At 45.1% G+C, this 19,985-nt stretch overlaps 1 protein-coding gene across 5 annotated transcripts in view; it reads right to left on the minus strand.

The window, feature by feature from the left end:
- The window catches only part of sema6bb (sema domain, transmembrane domain (TM), and cytoplasmic domain, (semaphorin) 6Bb), a 584,175-nt gene that overhangs the window by 233,801 nt on the left and 330,389 nt on the right, over nucleotides 1-19,985 (minus strand). For all 5 annotated transcript variants that reach the window (XM_078555703.1, XM_078555699.1, XM_078555702.1 and 2 more), the window contains one exon: nucleotides 17,971-18,031. In XM_078555703.1, the coding sequence (XP_078411829.1) occupies nucleotides 17,971-18,031 (61 nt within the window). The remainder of the gene's footprint in view (nucleotides 1-17,970; nucleotides 18,032-19,985) is intronic.

The following is a 19,985-nucleotide window of genomic DNA, read 5'->3' on the forward strand; positions in this document are numbered from 1 at the left end:
AGCACTCCCGGTGTCTCTGATGGTAATGGAGTCCTGCCGGCCTCTGATTCACCAGCAGGTCTCGGGAGGACGGGATTTCCACCCCTGTGGTCCTAAATCCCGTGGAAGGGCCAACAGTGGCCAGCTAAATCTGACAGCACCTAAATCATGTTGGGCCACAGCCATGGAAGCAATACGGGACTCCCACTGGTTGTTTCCCTTCGTGAGAACAAAATCCCAGTTGCTATCTTGGTGCACCAGTGAATGCATTTGCATCAATTTATTCTTTATAGTGTTGTAGCAAGTTATTCAAAATAAGGGAGTGCACTGAAGAATTTTAACTCAGAGCAGGTACAAGTGTGGAGAATGGAAACATCCACAACGCACCAGACTTAATTGTAAAAATACAAAGCTCGCAGATACGAGGTTAAATGTGAATACCCTGAAGTTACTGTCTGAGTTATGCTGCTCCACCATCAGCTTCTGCCTCCCCATTGAAGTGCATTGAATGGTGTAAAGTTGCTGTATTTGCCCAGGAGATATAAGTAAAACTTGACATGGAAAATTAAACCTCATCATTGCAAGCGTAAGCACCTTTTTAATAATGTGATAATTATTAATTACTGCCAATCAACCTCTTTGGGATTGAAAATTTACTATGGCAGGGAATGCGGAATCTCATTCCTTCGTTTAGTAATTTGATGTTGGAGATTTTTTAAAAGTCCATTTTTAATTTTTTAACTTTTCCTTTCTGTCTCCCTTTTTCTCTCTCAATCCAATTTTCGTTTCCCTCTCTGTACCTGATTTGACATAAAAAAGACTTTGGCCAGAACTTTCCAACACCGCCATGGTAGGACCCGCCAGAGGGGTTGTGGCAGGCCAGCCAAAAGTCCATTGTCTTTCAGCAGGACCGGATGATCCTGGCAGCAGGTGGAGCCGGAAAACCCCGCCCTTTAATTTATATAGTGCTTTTCACACCATTGGATATCTCAGAGCACTTCACGTCCAATGAAGCACTTTTGAAGTGTAGTCACTGTCTTAATGTAGGAAATGTGGCAACCAATTTGTGCACAGCAAGCTCCCCAAAACGGCAACATGATAACGACCAGATAATCTGTTTTGTGTGATGTTGATTGAGTGCTAAATATTTGCCAGGACTTCAGGGATAAAATCCCCTGCTCTTCTTCAAAATTATGTCATGGGATCTTTTACATCCACCCGACCAGGCAGATTGGGCCTCAGTTTAATGTGTCATCCAAAAGACTGCACATCTGATAGTGCAGAACACCCTCAGTACCGCATTGGAGTGTCAGCCTTGATTCTTGTGCTCAAGCCTGGCGTTGGATTTAAACCCAGAACCTTATGATGCAGAGTCAAGATTGTTACCAACTGAGCCACAGCTGACACCCTACATTGACATTGACTTCATCCACTCAAATTCACACTTCCTTCACAGCCCTTCCTCAGAGGGGAGGCCCTTCCTTCACAGCCCTTTATTTCTTAATCCTTCAATCCACTTGGTTAAGGTGATCGTCTATTTATCCTGTTCACACAGGTTCCAGATGCCCTGTTTCCTGGTTTTCGGGTCACACTTTGAGCAAAAATGTTTTGAGTTGGAGTGTATAGGGGCAGGTCTAGTTAATGTCAGATGCTATTAAATGTCCTGCTACAGCAAAATCTAACCGATTGTTACAAAGATGCGTTACCCTTAACATTGGGATATATGTTAGGTGAAGTGGAATGGACTTTTTTTCTGTATCCAGTTCATTTTGAATTTAAAAGCAAAACACTGCGGATGCTGGAAATCTGAAACAAAAACAAAAATAGCTGGAAAAACTCAGCAGGTCTGACAGTATCTGCGGAGATGAAGACAGTTAACGTTTCGAGTCCGTATGACTCTTCATCAGAACTAAAGAACATTTGAATTTGATCTGGAAGTATTTAATGTTAGGCTACATGAAATATGCTCCAGTCCTAGTGTTAATACCCTTAACTTAGTGGGGAGAAAAATGGACCAAAAAGACAGGCATATATGTGTCTAACTGCAGCAATCCCTAAAACTCATACCTGACAAGTCATTCTACTGGTCTCTTTTTCCATGTATGAATTCTGTCTGATTGATGCCACTTTGTTAACGGTGCCTTTTGTGTCGTATACCTTTGCCTGTCATGGTTCCATTTGCACTGTAACATGACAGTGTTAGTGAATACACTTCAGAATTCATGTTAACGAGAGTACCCACTCACACAACAGTGGAGCTGCAAGCAACAAAGCTGGGCAATGTTGTCAATAACAGGCTGTTGCTATGGTACGTCTCATTGAATTAAAGCAGTTGCTATGGGAAGTCTTCCTGGTATAAAGATTATCTCTGCATCCACACATTTTTTTCCAAGAATAACAGGTTTTATTCAGAGCTGAACTCAGGCAACCCATGATAATTAAAGACAATGTGGTTTTTAGGCAGGCAAATGGGCTTTTCCCCACAATTCCATTGTTGCTATGCTACAACGGCTTAATGACATCACCCAGTCGTTTATACCATTTATCTTTAATTTTCTATCTTTAAATCCTAACAAAATCTAATTTCTAAAGCCTAAAATCACTGAGAGCACTCGATTTCTCTCTGTGAAATACATTTTTGCTTTCCATTTACCAGGTTGTAACTTTGTTGTGAAAGCGCATTACAAATCTTCATGAAAATTAAATTTGTATTTGAAATGCAGGCATTGGGCATTCTCAATTTCTGCCCTGTGAAGTACACAATGGGATGCAGCGGATTCATCTTGACAATAGCATCTTTACACTGTGTTAGAATTTGCAAGACAGATACCAAACTGATTTAGGTCACCATTACAGAATAGCGGTAGATTAGGAATTTTGCATCTCCAAACCTCAAAGGAGTTCTATGTGAACTCAGAACAATCAATTTAGCACTAATCCATCCCTAGTGTCCCCTCATGTGGCTCCCAAATAAACCTAATCCTGTGGTAATTTGTTTTTGCTTTTACAATTGATTTGAACCTGCTTGGAAACACTTCATCCTCACAATTTTTCATATTGTTTTTAGAGTTACTGCATCTGAAGCTAGACATCAGATTTGGCGACAAGGCATGACAAAATTGAGAGAGAACTTTTATAAAAAATGTCTTCTGAAAAATTCAAGAATGGTTTCTTCCTTATTGTGTTTGCTTCTTTTATTCTGTTTCTCCAATCTTCCTGCTTAGATCAGCTCAGTTAATTTCTATTGCATCTTTCTTACAGTGATTTTGCTCTCATCCTTACAATCTCACCATTTCTTAATTGGCTGTTGCAACTCCACATTTTCCTCTTGAGTTGTTCCAAACTTCTAAATCCATTGACCTACACATTTGCCTTCTCCCTGCATCTTCAATGGGTTGAAATTAAGACTCATTGAATAGTCAGTCTGCTACTCTTTCTTGCCCTGTGTCACAAAACTACCATATTTTTCATAATATTATTGTGAGGTATTGTAAAGTAGGCTTATGTTTGTGCGTGAGTGGTCGGTTGGTTCTGTTTGTGTGGCTGCTTTAATTGAATTAAGAGTCAGATAGACTGCAAGGTTGAAATTATCAAAAGAGTTAGGTGTAGAAAAGGGTATTAGAAATGCTAATGAGTGAGCTAGGTAAAATCAGCAGTTAGAGTGTGAATGAAATTTGCATTTTAAGACAAGTGGAGAGGTGTATGGTTTTCAAAGAAACATAATAAAGTTTTGCAACCGACAGGATAAATAGAGCAAGGTTATTATGTTTATTTTTCCCAAAGGGAAAAGGACATATTGAAAACATGAAAGGTTTTTATAGTATGAGAAATGTAAACTCCAAAGACATATGGGCCTGAATTTTTCAGTCCGCGTGCAGGGGCGGGTCCGACAGTCCGGCACGTAAAATGACGCATGATGACGTCGGGCGTGCATCCCAATATTTTGTTCGGCAGGCGTGCGCCGGAGTTGGCTACATGCCCTCCGATAACTGATAGGCCTATTAAGGCCATTAACAAATTAATTAATGAAAGTGTTGACGCTGCCCGTCCAACCTTAATGTTGGTGGGCAGGCAAAAAGGCCAAGCGGCCTTCAAGTTTTTTAGGAAAACTCATCCACGAGCGGGATGAGGTTCCCTAAAGCTTTTGCCACTTAAATTAAAAAAAAATCCTGAAATATAAAAACATGTCCCATCTCGTGTGACACATGAGGGGACATGCTTAATTCAATTTTCAAACCATTTATTTATTTATTTCAAAAGCACTTCAATCTCCCGGAGGCAGCTCCAGCTCTCCCTCCTCCCCCCACCCGCACAGGTAGCACTGAGCTCTATGGCTCGTGTCTTACGATGGGCGAGCCTTAATTGGGCCGCCCACGTAAAATGGTGGCGCAGAGCTGATCACGGGCGGCGGTCAGCCCCATGACCGCTCCTGCCGCACCTGCCCGCCAACTGAAAAATTCAGGCCATGGAAATAATGGGATTTACAGATTAAAGAGGAAGAAATATGTTTAAAAAAGGATGGAAGGCTGTGAGAGGGTGGATATGTAAGATCCAAAAGATACACCGCATGAAGCAGGCTTGAGGAAACAGCCTCCAGCCACTTTGCAGAAGTCTGCTGTTCCAGTAACCAAAGTTGTGTTAAAAAGCCTTTGGAATTCCACTGTTGAGTGGGTGCTATGGTAACCTTACTGGATTGCCTCTCTACATTTAAATTCTATTTCGGATTGTTGCCTTAAAGTGGGTGTGTAGTTGGGAGTCTGGTTAAGCAGGACTTTTGGGGAATTGTTATAGTAATAAGTAATTGTGTAACTGTAATCTTGTGTACGTGTTTTATTCTTTTCTTTTAGTAAGTGTTTTAATTTAATTTTTAAAATCGCTAAAGGTGTTAGTGGACTCATTGGTTCTAAATTCAATGCACAAACTTTCTCGTAACAAATACAAATTGCAGAACCATTGTGACAGTGTGGCCAAATCTCCCTTGTGGATTTGGTCTGCCTGGCAAATACCACCTGCTGTATGATAACACCTGGAGGACTTCCAAGTTGTTACCCTCATCAGCCTCTCTTCTCCTACAATCTACAAGCTTTTAAAACTTAAGCTTATTGTCAAATAACAATTACCTTCTGATGTGTGTCATCTTACTCTTTGTAATTGTGCTGGTGCCTCAACATTGTTGAGCTCAATGCTTCTCCTAGCTATCCCAATATATAAAAGGAGGCTTCTTCAACTGGTAGGCTATTTACTTCCCCAGAACCAACCCCAATTCTGCTGCATAAATTAAAAGACATTGAGGGAATGTGGCTCCATCGGGTGAGATAGGTAATTCTCTTTATATTTTGCTCACCACTGGTTGCTGGGGCTAACTGTTGTTAAAGCTCACTAAGGGAAGCTGGACTTAACTGAAGGACAGGCACTGAGTTAGCCACATTGTGATGTGAGTGCGTCTACTGCTCTACCTTTAATCCTCTTCAATCAGATTATCACTATTTTCTTGGAAGTCAGTCATTGAGTATTTGGATTAAATCTCTCAGATAATGGTCGGGACTTTTACTCCCTGGTCAGGAGCACAGAGATGGGACATTTCCTGGTACCCGCAAACCCAACCAAGGAAAAGAGGACTGGGAGGTTGGATTTCATCCTGGGTTAGAAGTCAGATCCACCGCCCCCGGAACAAGTGTGGAGGCTGCCGTGTGTGGAGGTGGGCTGGGCAGAAAGCACTTTGCTGAAGTTATTAAACATGAATAAACCAAAAAACAGCCCTCGCCCCTCACACCCCACCACACACACTCCCTGTGGCCCATCCATGCCAACTGAATGCCCTCTACCATCCCCCATGGGATGTGGGCATCACTTATTGCCCATCCCTAATTATTCTTGAGAAGGTGGTGGTGAACCCCCTTCTTGCACTGCTACAGTCCGTGTGGTGTAGATATACCCATAGTAACTTATGCCAATCCATGTCCCCCACTCACCACCCTTTGCCCTTACCCACTCTATGCCAACTCACCTAGTATCTACCATGGGCAAACCCCTGGAGCCATACTAATATAAAATAAAGTTGTTAATCTACTGATGATGTTACTAGTTTAAAAAAACACTCACATTGATTAAAAAGCAATCAATACATTTAAATTCCTTCAACTAATCTCTTATGAAAACAAACATTTCACTTAAGTACTTGATCTCTTATGAAACCAAATATTTACATTCTAAAACCACTTGGAGCTGTATATCAAACAGCCCACTTAACAGTCTTCCCAATGAGATAATGGTAGGTTGTAAAGTCAGACATACAGCACAAATCCTACATTGATAACCCTCTGGCTTATGTAACAGAGTGAAATAGCAGTCACTGTTTGTTTAAAGACTCCAAACATTTTTTAAAATTTAAAGCCCAGCAGAGTTAAATCCCTTGACAGCCTTGACAGTTCCAATGAACTTTGATGGCTCCAATGAGTTTTGACAGTTCTTTGACCACTTTGACAGTTCATTGACAGCTTGACAGTTCCAATGAGTGTCTGCACTTTTTATGCACAATCACGTCTGCTTTTAACAATCCCAAAAGGCACCTGACCTACCCCAAAGAGTGTCTTACCTCTCCCAAAGATGTCCTGGGACCATATTCAAAGGGGTACCTTACCTTTCCAAAGGGGTACCTTGCCTATCCAAATTAATCCACTAGGTTCAGACCTGCTCCTACCAAGTTTAATCTGCACACTTCAGGTTTCAGACTCCAACCTCATCAAAATCACACATAAGTGGAGGGAGCTGCTGATTTATATAGACAACTGCCTCCATGAACCACAGATGTGCGATTTATAACCCACCCCTATTCCTCCCCCATCCATGCAAAAATGGTGGAGGCTGGCTTTGGGGCGGGACTTCCCATTTCGGGCCTCTGCGAACATATTCACACAGATGGAGACCCCCCTCCGCCTGCATTGAAATTCAGGCCAATATTTCTCTGACAATTGGCAAGAGTTTCCCTCTTTGTGCTGTGCAAAACAAACACACTCACAAAGAAAACAAAAAGAAGTGCTCTAAGGAGAATTCTTGCTGCATCACTGAGGGATGAGATTCGGAAACAGCATAGCCTTGAAACAGCAGAGTGCACCCAGAACAGGATTTGGAAGTAGGGACTAAAGCTTTTTTGGTCACATAACAAAGATAAATGTCGATAGACTGTCAAGGTCAGTCATTTATATGCAGGTGGTGGGGGAGGATGGTGCTGGTGGGGGTGTGCAGTTGGTGGAGGTAAGGGGTTGTCAAAATAGAGGGAAGCTTTGAAAGTTCTAGATGTATTGAATAGAGAAATTTATTTGCAATGGGAAGTGTTGGGTTTGGTGAGGTGATACTTTGAAGTCAATAGACAGAAATGTGAAGACAAATGAGTGTGGTGGAATTTTGTTTATAACCTTTGGTGATCAGTAAGCATTTATATAGAACTTGTCACCTGGATATTTAATGGATATGATCCATGACAGGTTAGTGTGTAGTCAGAATAGACTGGTCCTGCTGTGATGAATTGCCCTTTCTAGCTCCATGCTTCTTTATATTATATTGAGTAGGTGTGAATGAAGAAGGAAGCTACACTTAACCAAACAGTAGTCAAGGTGCATTGTGGCTGATGAGGTCTGATGTCCTCATAACCCATAACCCAACAGAGAAAATATATCCAGCTGGAGGTAGGTGGTTTATTCCTTGAGAGAAAACATATTGCAGATAAGTTGCATTTGTCAAATATTATCTGAAACGGATACCATGTATGTTGGTCCAACCCCTTTCAGTCCATTTTATTTTCAGCTTCATTGATGCAATTATAAGCATAATTGCTTCAGGCTTCAAACAGTCTTGCAATACTGACAAGGCAATAATTAACAAAACAAGCCAATACTGTTTTAAAAAGAATTACATTAAAAAGTTTGAGAAGATTTTGATGTGGTTGATTTAGGTGAACTGGACACCAATAAAACCTATTCCTTCCCAATTTAACATGGCTCTTCTCAGAGCTTCTTTGCACTTATAGACAGGATATATATTAAAAAAAGGGTTTCTTGCTATAGGTTTAACCTCCAGCCTTTATCTTCTTCTACTGAAACCTTTTTGTTCTTCATGTTATTTATGCTTTATGGTCTTTGAAATCCCCCCACGTGTCCTTTCTAAGTTCCCATAATGTATCCTCTTCTCTGCATTCTCACATTACTAAAATTAAGATTCATCACGTCATCCCTTCTAATTCATTAGTTCCCAGGACCTCAAGACTATAGAACTATTTACCTCCCTCAGTGTTTCCTTCCTTCAACAAACCAGCTTAAACCCAAACTTCTAGTATCGCTAGTATTTTGCGCTTTGAATTCAAATGGCTGGGCCCAGTTGAAATGGACTTGAAATGCTAAAAAATGCCTGATACTATGATATAACGTGCCAGCTATTTGTGTCTATCCTTTGCTATTATACAATTGTGGAATAGTTAATAGAAATATAGATGCCTAGAGCACAGAAGAAGGCTATTCATCTCACTATGTCCATGCTGGCTCTTTGCTGCACATGTACAGTCAGAAGCACTATAAAAATTCTTCCTCACGCATGAAGTCTATTTCTTATTGTAAGCAATGGACATCAAACTATACAACTGTCAAAGGTCACAATGTCCATTTCACAAGCTCCATGGTGCTTTTATCTGGCCTCAGTCAGAGATGCAGCTGACAGAGATATGTGAAAAATTGATGCATTGAAACAATTTTTGTCCTTTCACTGTGTACTCCATGCTGTGGGTGTGAGAAATAAAAGTACAAAGCAAATCAGGGAACTGCCAAGCCAAGCAGAGATATTCCATTTACTCAGCAAGAGCCAGATTGGAAGAACAAGCAACTCTTCATACATACCTCCCCGGGGTTTCATTCATCTACAATATTATTACTTCAAATTTTTGTTATTTTGACAGCTGATACCAGTGGATGGGAATGTGTTTAATGGAGATGTTTTTTCAGTACCCAGGATTGATTCTGACTTTATTTAAATCAGTGCTGTTGGGCTTTCCTTAATGAGGATAGTATGCAAATCACACAACCTGATTTTCACCAGGGTGTGCCAATTACAATTTCAATTGCATTTGGAATGAGCTTATTGACTCAATGTTCATTTATGATAAATTGTTAACAGGATGGCTCAGGTGATAAGTGCACTGCCGAGTGCAGAGCTTAGCTACACAACCTAAAAGTACCTGGATTTAATTCCTGTTTTGTGTAGAATTGGTTGATCTTAGGAGAGCAGTGTCAGGGGCTACTATTAATCCCAGTTCCTTTGGGTGAGGGAGAGGAAAAGAAAGTCATGTATTTCTGCAAAGAAACCTCTTATTTGGTGCAATTGTGCACATCCCACTTAGATCTTTAGTAGCAACATCCTTACAGTTTCTCTCCTTGATTTCTGAGCCCATCAAGATGAGGATTTTTTTCCCAGGAATATATTTTATTCATAGAATTTATAAAAGTACCTTAATTTACTCTTCAAAGTTGACACTGCATAAGGTGAAAACCGGTTTCTCCCACTACTGTATTTACCACATTTACAATTACAGTTAATATTTACAAGATTCGTTACATGTCAAACATACAGTCCAAGGAGTTTTAATCAGTTTCCTGCCCCTGCATGTACGATGGCTGAAAGGCTTTAGATGGTGGCCAGTCTCCATTGTACCTTTGTGCCGGCTGTCCCAAGCTTTAATGCATCCCTCAGCACGTAACCTTGGACCTTAGAGTATTAGTCTGCAACGTTTGGTCATGAACAACTCTTTGCACTGAAAACCAAGAAGTTTTGGGCAGACCCAAGAACATTAATGATCCTCCCAGCCACAGTTGATGTTTGTCTTAGTGTGTGTCCCTGGGGACAGCCCATAGAGCACAGAGCCCTCTGCCACGGAACTGCACGTGATGAACCTTGACAAAATCCACTATATCTCCTTCCAGATCTTCTTTGCAAAGGCACATTCCAGAAGGAGTGGGCAATGGTTTCTTCCTCACTGCAGCCACTTTGAGGACAGCATACAATGGTGCTGAGGCTTTGGGTGTGCATGAAGGGTAGAATGCCCTTCTCACCACCAGCCAAACTATGTCTTGACGCTTGTTTGAAAGTCCTTATGATGTGGCGTTCTGCCAAATGACTTTGACAGTCTACTCAAGGAACCATCCAACAGGCTCCACCATTTCCTTCTCCTGCAGGGCATCAAAGACCTTACATGTGGACCAGTGTCTGATGGACTTGTGGTCAATGGTGTTTCTCTGCACAAGCTTTTCTACGAGGGACAGATGGTATGGCACAGTCCAACTGCTTGGGGCATTCTGCAGCAACATGGCCAGACCCATCCTTCACAACACCAGGGATAGGTCGGATATCAGCACATTGTGACACCTGAGCCGGGATTTTCCAGCCCCAGTGTGGCGGGTCCCACCAGGGCAGATGTGGTGAACCAATGAAAAGCCCATTGACTTTGGCAGAACTGGAAGATCCTGCCAGTGGGAGGGGCCAGAAAATTCCGGCCTTGGTGTTTGTGTGCAGCGGTTCTATGCACGACTAGATGCAGCCGCACACGAAGCTGATGAGGGTGATGTTAGGTAGGTTTTCAGCGCGCCCCCGCTCTATCTAGAAATTTGTACATGGTGTTCCTTCAGACATGATCGATCTTTGATTTCTAGATAAAGTGAAAGTTGACTACCACAGTGCAGCAAGTGTGTATGGGCCAAACGTGCATCACATACAGCAACGCTGAGAGCAGCTTGCACCTGATGGCCAGGGACCTGCAATGGAGAGGGGGCGTCACTCCCACTTGCCCAATCCTTGCCACACCTTGGCTATACACTTCTCCCAGTTATTGGTACAGGCCCTGGCCTCCTGAACCATATCCCCAGTACGTTCAGGTCATCTGAACAGATGGTGGAGGATTGGTCAGCCCAGTTCACAAAGAAAATGACCTAGCTTTTGCCGCGACTTACCTTGGCTCCCGAGGCCAGCTCAAACTGCTTGCAGATGCTCATCAGCCTGTGCACTGACAGCGGATCTGAGCAGAAGATGGCGACATTGTCCAAGTACTGAAAGGCTTTGACCTGTGCGCTTCTGCTACCTGGGACTGTCACCCCATTTATGCCGACATCCTTCCCCTTGGACTCGGCAAGAGGTTTGATACAACACACGAATAAAACAGAGAGAAGGCATCCCTGCCTGACTCTAGATTTGATCGGAAAGCTTTCTGATTCCCACCCATTGAATGAAACTGCACTACCGAAGTTTGTGTACAGCAATTGGATCCAATTGCAGATTCTCTCCCCAAACCCCATTTTGGAAAGCACGTCCATCATGTAGATGTGCAATATTCTGTCAAAGACCTTCTCCTGGTCCAGTCTGATGAGGCAGGTGTCCACCACTTGTCCTGCAAGTGTGCAATTGTATCCCTGAGTAGCACAAGGCTATCAGAGATATTTCCGCAGGGTACAGTGCAGGTCTGGTCACGATGGATCACCAACCATGGTGTAGGCTTGACCAGGTTGGCAATGACCTTGGACAGAATTTTGTAATCCACATTCCACAGTGAAATGGGCAGCCAATTTTTAATTTCCTCCCTTTCCCCCTTCTGCTTGTAAATGAGGGTGATAATGCCTTTGAGGAAATTCAAACTTTCTACTACATCACCGAGTATTAGCATTAAGGACCCACAGGTGAGAGAGTGCCAGTTACTTCAGATTAAATTTCCCCTCTGTTCCAATGTGTTTCACCCCTTTCTATATTAGTAAATGTTGCATTTTCCATGTCCCATATCAGTCACGCCTCATCTCTCTGAGCAGAAATATCAATGAATTAGGGGGTGATTTTGTGCTATGGGGTCAGGCCCACCCAAAATCATTCTGCTTAGGAACCTCGATGATGCTAGAAGCATAGGTTTCATTCACTGCTTGCTCAGCCTGCTGAAGCTTGCCACCTGGGCTCACACATAACAAACTTGATCAAGTTTTTCAATGAAATAATGGGGAGGGTTGATGAAAGTAGTGCCATTGATATTGTGTATATGGACTTTCAAAAGGCATAAAATGCCACATAATAGACTTGTTGGCAAAATCAAAACCCATGGTTTATAAAAGGGGCAGTGGCAGCATGGATACAAAATTGGCTAAGAGTCAAGAAGTCGAGGGTAGTGGTAAAGAGTTGTTTTTCAGACTGATGAACACAATGTTGTCCCCTAGGGGTTGATCACTGTTCTTTTTTATGTATATTAATGACCTGAACTTGGGTATAAACAAAGTCTGCAAATGATGTAATATTTAGAAAGCAGTAAATAGTTAAGAGGATATATAAGATCAGATGAGGGAACCAGACAGACTGCTGAAAAGGGAAGACACACGGCCGATGAAGTTTAATGTAATGAAATGCAATGCATTTTGGAAGGAATAATGAGAACGATATAAACTAAATGGTACAATTTTAAAAGGGGTACAGGAAAAGAGAGACTTTTCTTTTGGTATCCACAAACACAGCTTTGAAGGTGGCTGGACAAGTTGATAAACATATGGGATCTTGGGCTTTATGAATAGAGATATAGGGCAGAATTTTCCCAGAATTGCACTAAGCACAGTAGTGGGCGGGTAAAATGGAGTCCTACCTGCCAACCAAAATGGCAGGTTTTCACGCCATATCTTCCCGAGCCCGCCTCATTATTTATGCACTCCCGAGAAACATGCCATTTCCATGGTGGGCGGGCTCTCATTCACTTGCTTGCCATCACCCCGCTGTTCCATCACACCAGCTGCCATCTTTAAAAGGCAGCCACCAGCAAAACGCTCATCACCACCAGCTCATCACTACTTTCCGAGAGACATGGCCACCAAAGGCAAAAAGACTGCAGCCCCCTTCTTCAATGACGGGTTCCTCGAGCGACTGCTGGATGCTGTGGAGGCCCGATGGGATTTGCTCTACTCCCGCTCTGGCCGCAGGATGGGTAGCAATGTCACCGACCCGGCACATCTGCCAAACAGCTGACAGAGTCCATGGCCCAGGGCCTCCAATCAACCTCTGAAGAAAACTCTAAAGAGGAATCTGAAGGCACCCTCCCTGAAGTCCCATCACAGCGCTCAACCACACCCTCCACCAGCACAGAGACAAACACCTTGGTGGGACCGAGCTTTAGAGTAGCCTCGGGATCACAACCTGGTGAGCACATTGCACTTTCTGATCCACAGCAGGCAGAGGCAGGGACTTTCCAGGTTCCTGGCACTGAGAAGACAGCTGGAGGCCAGAACATTGCTGAGTCCAAGTCAGGTGATGAGCCTCTGGACTCGGTCATGTCACAGCTGCTGGAGCTGCAAAGGTAAACTAGGGAACAACAGGAAGGGTTGTCCCCTGCACTCCTCAGATTGCAAGGCACGATGGAGGAGTCCGTCCATCTTCAGGCTGAGGTGATAGTGGCGGCATTGCAATGCATCGAAGTCAACACTGTCAGGATGGCGGCCGCCATGGAGACCTTGGTCCAGGACGTCACTCCTGTACTACTGCGCAGGCTTAACACCATTGCTGATGCCATAATTGGCCTCCAACAGTCTGTACACAAGAGGGGTGCTGGGCAGCTCGATCACACTCCAGCTACCCCTTCCGCTCACGGAGTCAGCCAGGGGCCCTCTGGCACCCGTAGGGAGGAGGATCAGCAGGTGCACACTCCGGGGCCATCCACCCAGGTGACTCTGGGAGTGACTAGCCCATCTGACTCCCTTCTTCCTGTGACCTCCGCAGATCCAGCTTCACAGGCCGAGGAGGGTGCCACTGCCACTGCCACACAGCAGGACCCTGAAAGCAGACCCGGGTTCTCCAAGTATCGGCTCTCCAAATGACACCAACCAAAGTCATCACAGACAGGGCGTCACAGTCATTTGGCTGCCTCCACCTCCACTGTGGATGTCCGGGGAGCACCAAGACATAGCAGCAGGGTTAGGAAAGTTAGGTAAAAGTAGTTGCACAGCCTGGCCACGGTTGTTAATCACTTGTACATAACGTTCACTATTGTCAATAAACTCCCAAGAATGTCACCCTGCCTATGGCTCCTTGTTCTGATGAGCAGTGTTCTTGTCACTCAGACGTGAAACCTTTCTGCACATGATAAAAGGCAGGTGTCTCAGTCCAGAGCCTCTTCCCTGTGCTCTGTGCAGCCTTCAGGCCACAGTGATGGTCCGACCTCACACTCCCTGGAAACATTACAGATGCCTGCACCTCAGTGGTGCTGGTCATTGCTACCAGAATGTAGTGGGCAGGCGTCACAGAGTTCTCTCATTCTCTCTGTGTGCTCTCAGCAAATTTAAGGTGGGGCTGGCCCCCATCACACCAGCATCTGCGACCATTGATGGTGTGCATCAGCTCCAGAAGGGCTGAGGTGCTGAAGGCAGACACAGCATCAGATGAGCCTAAAGTTTCATGGCTGCGTCTCTGAGATGGCCCTGATCATAGAGTGCAAGCGAGCTGCCCTCGGCCAGACAGGAGTCTGACATTCTCAGAGGCCATATGAAGATCTATGGAAAGTCCTCACTACATGTTGTCATCACCCTCCTGCGATCGAGTGACTATTAAGGCCACCACTGCATCTCCATAATAAGAGCAGTCTCACAGAGGGTATTGGTGCTGCGATAAACCAGACTGGAGCCAAACGTTCACAACTGCAATGTGAGGATCTGCAGGGGGCACCTCTCTGCATGTCGTCATCATCCTCCATAAATCTGGCAGCTATGAGGGCCTCCCAAGCGCGCCTGCCTCGTCTAGCTAGTGCGAGAGCCTCATCCACATCGTCATCACCACCGAGGATCCATTACCCTCATCCCCATCAATGTCCTCCTCATCGGAGGAGATGTGCAACTCCACCATCTCCTCTTCAGCCAGCTCCTCATCCTGTTGCAGCACCAGGTTGTAAAGGGCGTAGCAGACGACAACGATGTGTGACACCCTCTGAAAATTGTATCGCAGGGCTCCACCAGACCGGTCCAGGCACCAGAACCATATCTTCAGCATCTTGATGGTCTGCTCCACCAAGTTGCGAGCTGCTGCATGAGCCTCATTATAACGTCGCTCTGCTGCAGTCTGAGGCTGCCGCACGGGTGTCATCAGCCACGGCCTCTGCGGGTAGCCCTTGTCCCCATGGAGCCAACCCTGCTGCCTCTGTGGACCCTGGAAGACTGCAGGGATCTGCGAGCGACTCAGGATATAGGCGTTGTGCACACTCCCTGGAAATTGTACGCATACCTGCAGGATGCATTTCTGGTGGGCGCATACCAGCTGCATGTTCAATGAATGGAAGCCCTTGCGGTCGATGAAGTCCTCTGAGTGTAGCGATGGAGACCTGAGCACCACATGAGTGCAGTCCATCACACCTTGCACCTGTGGGAATCCCGAGATCAGGGCGAATCCAATGGCCCTTGCATCCTGGCTGTCCCGGTCCCTGGCAAAATGCACAAAGTTGTGTGCCATGGAGAAGTTGGCATCCATGACCTCATGGATGCATTTGTGGATGGCGGATTGTGAAATCCCACAGAGGTCACCTGTGGAGCCCTGAAAGGAGCCACTGGCATAGAAATGGAGTGCCGCGGTCACTTTCACAGTCTCTGGCAGTGGATACCCTCCACGTCCACGTGGCGCCAAGTTCTGCAGTAAGTGGCAGATGTGAGCCACCAGGTCCCTAGACATGGGCAGTCATCGGTGACACTGGTTCTCAGTCATCTACAGGAATGGCAGGTGGTGTCAATAGACCCTGGGTATCGCCAGGTACCGACCAGCCACGGCTCACTGTCACTCCTGGGCAGAGTGTGTGTGAGCCCCAGTTGCCCCTTCTTCCTGAGGTTGCTGCTCCTGCTTTTGCACAGCCGGGAGCCTCAGTCACTCTCTCCTCCATCTTCTACGGTCTCTGTAGGCCATCAGGCATACAGCTAGGTTACCAGGATCCATGATCCTGATGATGTCCTCCTGCAGCATGAAAGGGAGAGAGACATGGTTATCATGACTGTACTTAGCAACTTTCCTGGCCCTGTGTGACTGCCCCTTAATGCTTCCCGGAGAGTGCTGGTCACCCCTCGGATGGCCAGAGATTAGTGCGCTGCATGGCTGCCCTGTCAGCCTGTGACATGGGGGACACTGGTCCAAACCAATTTGCTGAGATTGCAAACGGCTGTGAGCGCCTCCAGCAGTGACTGCTACATGGCCAGCATTGGCGAGGAGATTGTATAACGTGTGCAGCCAAACTGCTCCGCGGTCCATTAAAGTGGTGGAGGACTCGAAGTCTGTGCCGGAGGTGTGGGGGTGGGGGGGGCGGTGTAAGGTATGGAGCGCTTGGTGCCTTTGGTGCCTCCGGCTTGCTTGCATGGGCGGACAGGCTAGGAGCTGACCCCAATCATATCCCTGTGGCTGCATCTGATCTGTCTTAGTTGCAGAGGCATGGTCAGTTTATACAGGTGTCCCTAATGCATAACCACTCCCCTCACTTACCCTGCCCCCCACCTCAATCACCAGTGCCAGGGCAGCACTTGACCCCAAACCCCCCCACGCCCACTTCAGCAATCGCCTCCGGAGCCAGCCATCAGTTGCCCCCAACCCCCTCCAACCAACCACCCCACCGCCCCCCTCCACCCCCCCACCGACGCCCCTGAGGCCTGTAAACAACGGGCGAAACAACGGGTGAAGAACGCTGCTGCTCACTCACCTCAGTTCCCCCAAAGTGAAGGCCGCCAAGTGCACGTCGCCTGTGTGCTGTTATGAAACACGTCGGCGTGCTTTCCCACTGACGTGGACGGATGATCCGGCGGGTTCCGAGAGCCTGGCGGGATGGCCTTTTAATTATATGCTAATATATTACAGTTAGCTCCCCACTGACCGATCGCGGGAATCGTGGTCCGCCGTTGGTGGGCTGAGCGGACGATCGCAACCTGCCTTCACACCGTCATGAAGCAGGTCGCGCCATATTTTCCGCGCATGCCATCTATCACGGCCGACGCCAGTGAGCTCAGAAAATTCCGCCCTAGAGTACAAAAGCAAAGAAGCTACGCAATTCTGGGCACCACACTTTAATGTGAGGGCCATGGAGAGGATGCAGAGGAGATGTGCTAGAATAGTACCAGCTATATGGGAATACTAAAGAAGCTGAGGTTGTTCTCAGTAGAGCAGAGAAGGTTACAGGGAGACTCAACAGAGGTGTTCAAAATTATGAAAGATTTTGATAGAGGATACAGGAAAAAACTATTTCCGCCAGCAGAAGCAAATGACAGAGATTTAAGATAATTGGCAAAAAACAAAACAACATGGGGGAAGATGAGAATTTTCTTTGCACAGGAAGTCCTCATGCAGTGGAATGCACTGTCTGAAAGGGCGGCAGGACCAGATTCAATAGTACCTTTCAAAGGGAATTAGAAAATGAAAAAAATTGCAGCAGTATGGGGAAAAAGAGGAGGAATGGGACTAATTTGATAGCTCTTTTAAAGAGCCAGCTCTGGCACAATGGGCCAAATTGGTGCTGTAAGATTCTATGAAATTTGTCATCTGTGAAAGATATGGAATCATATTCCAGCATGAGTCAGCACCTAATGATAATTCTGAGCAAAAACTCTATCGATCCCACTAAAATTACACCATTGGTTAACTAAACATGGAAGAAGATAGTCATGGAAGTTTTGTAGCCTTGGTATTCTCATCAGAGTCCTTGGTGGCAAGGGATGAAAACTGCAGAAAGTGGAGATGTGTGGAAACAATGCTATCTGTAACCTAATAGCACCAAAGAGAAGGATTTTAATTCATGCCACAATAACCATTTCAACACTTAGTTAATGACCACAATAGATGATGGGATGAAGAAAAGAACCATTCCTTGAGATTATCATCATATTATTACTCCATTGCCAAAATTGGCCAACATTTTTGTGCTTTGTGGGGCTTATATTTTATCCATTATCAGAAGGCTGTTGATTATGTTGGTTCTGTACTTACCTTATTATAAAGCATCTCATCGGCAGCTGGTGCATCTAAATCCACACTGTATAGGTGATCCCTGTGAATGAAACAAGAGCTTCATTAGCTTGTGGAAGAACTAATACAATATTTACATCTGATTACTAATGCTGCATTAGACAGACTTTGGAAGCATTCTAATATGCAGAGCGCTAGAGCCCCAAAGTGATGGTTAACATGTCCTCATTTGACAGCTAACATTTCCTTCAGAATAGTAGAGCAGTTGATGGATTTTGGTCAAGGAGTAGAGGGAGAAGTTAGAAATTGTCCTTTTGACTCCACCTTCCCACACATTTTCTCTACTCCTGCCCTGTAGGTGTTAATTCTTGATGGGGCACAGTTCTATGAATAATGGAAGCCCTTGACTTCTTACTTTGTTGCTTTTCTTCAAATGTGACTGTGAACAATGAGTTTAGTGGGGGTACTCGAATAAAGAGGGTATCATAAGACAGTCTCACCTTGTCCTCACCTGGTATTCAGCCTCACGCTTTTCAAAAAATATTGGAAGGTGAACAGAAAGAAGAACCCAAGTTGATTTTGATGGCCCCTAATTCCAATGGCGTTGAAGCTCATGGTAGGTCTCCAACCGCTGCTTAGTTGAGATTAGTTAACTCAGCATAGATTTGGGATTGAAACTATTTTTTCCTTGGCTGGTAGGCTCAGTAGCCCTCTGGGTAAAGGACCTCCTCACTGTGTCACTGGGAAAGACTGCGGCCCCAATATTTACAGGGAGGGAGCAAGGGTATTTGTCCATTTGCAATCGTGAAGGGGTGGAAATTGGCAAAGATCACAAGTTAGTGGGAAGAAAATCAGGCCAGCAATCAGGAGAAGTGACCAGGAAACATCACAAATTTGTGTTGGGGGTGGTTGTGGGTTGGGAATTGTGGGAGGAGCGGGGGAGGTGGGGAGGGGGTGATGTTGGACTGGCAATCAGGAGGCAGGGGAGACTAGGACACATTGCATGTTCAGCCCCTCAAGACAGAAGATTTGCTTTGGCAGGGTGAGGAATAGGTCAGGGTTGGGAGTGGGTGGGTGGTGGTGGAAGTACTCGCGCTCCTCCCAGCCCATAAGCAGTGCTCTCAAGCACTTACCTATTGGATCCAGCAACTCCAGATTCACTGAGCCTTGGGAAACCTGCCTTGCCAGCATTAAATTTAAGTGAATGTCAAAATGCGGAAACGGAGCCTAATTAACATATCATGATTATGGACCCGCATGCTCAGGGCAGCTTACTCAGATTTTCCCAAAGCAAAAACAGGTGTGATTGCAGTAGGTTGGGGTTGATTTACTGACTTATTCCCTGATCCACCACCCCCCCCAACCCCCACCAGGCCCCGCACTTTCCCGTCTTGAGGTGGTTAAAATCCTTGTTTTTGGCTCTATTTTAAAAGTATAATCCTCACATAAAAGATCTGATATGAGGTTCGTGCCTCTGAAAAGTTCAAAAACATTACTATTCCAAAGGTTGAAGACAAAACATAATCCCATCATTCGATTTGACTAGTATGAATCCAGTTCTGAGCATTCAGGTAACTTAATTTGGAGTTATTATTTTAGTTTTGGGTTGGGTGGGGTTTAGAAATTGGTCTTTCATCTCTGGAACCTGGGTTCAAATTTCACCTAGGCTGATGTAAGGTTCCTATGTAAATTGAACTTCAAAAGTATCAAACCAATTCTTAGTAGGAGGTAGCTCGCATCACCAAACAGCATGAAGCACCCTTACCCTGTCCAACTCTTCCAAGTCAAATATAACAGTTAGATGCTGAGTAAAGTACCCTCTGCAATGTCCCATCAAAAACTCCCTGGCCAGATTGATCATAATTAGATGATTAAGAAAGTTCCTGCTAATCTGAGCGTACAATGCAAATTAGCTCCAACTGGAGAAGGGCACCCTCTCTGAACATGTGACATTTTCTATACCAGCCTCCCATGGCTGCTTCTGTGTGAGATTGCCCCTTTGTTGTTGAATTGTTTTGTTTTGTGCTGCAAGCCCA

The sequence above is a fragment of the Cetorhinus maximus genome, chromosome 13 (genome assembly GCF_964194155.1).
Source record: "Cetorhinus maximus chromosome 13, sCetMax3.hap1.1, whole genome shotgun sequence".
NCBI classification, from domain to species: Eukaryota; Metazoa; Chordata; class Chondrichthyes; order Lamniformes; family Cetorhinidae; genus Cetorhinus; species Cetorhinus maximus.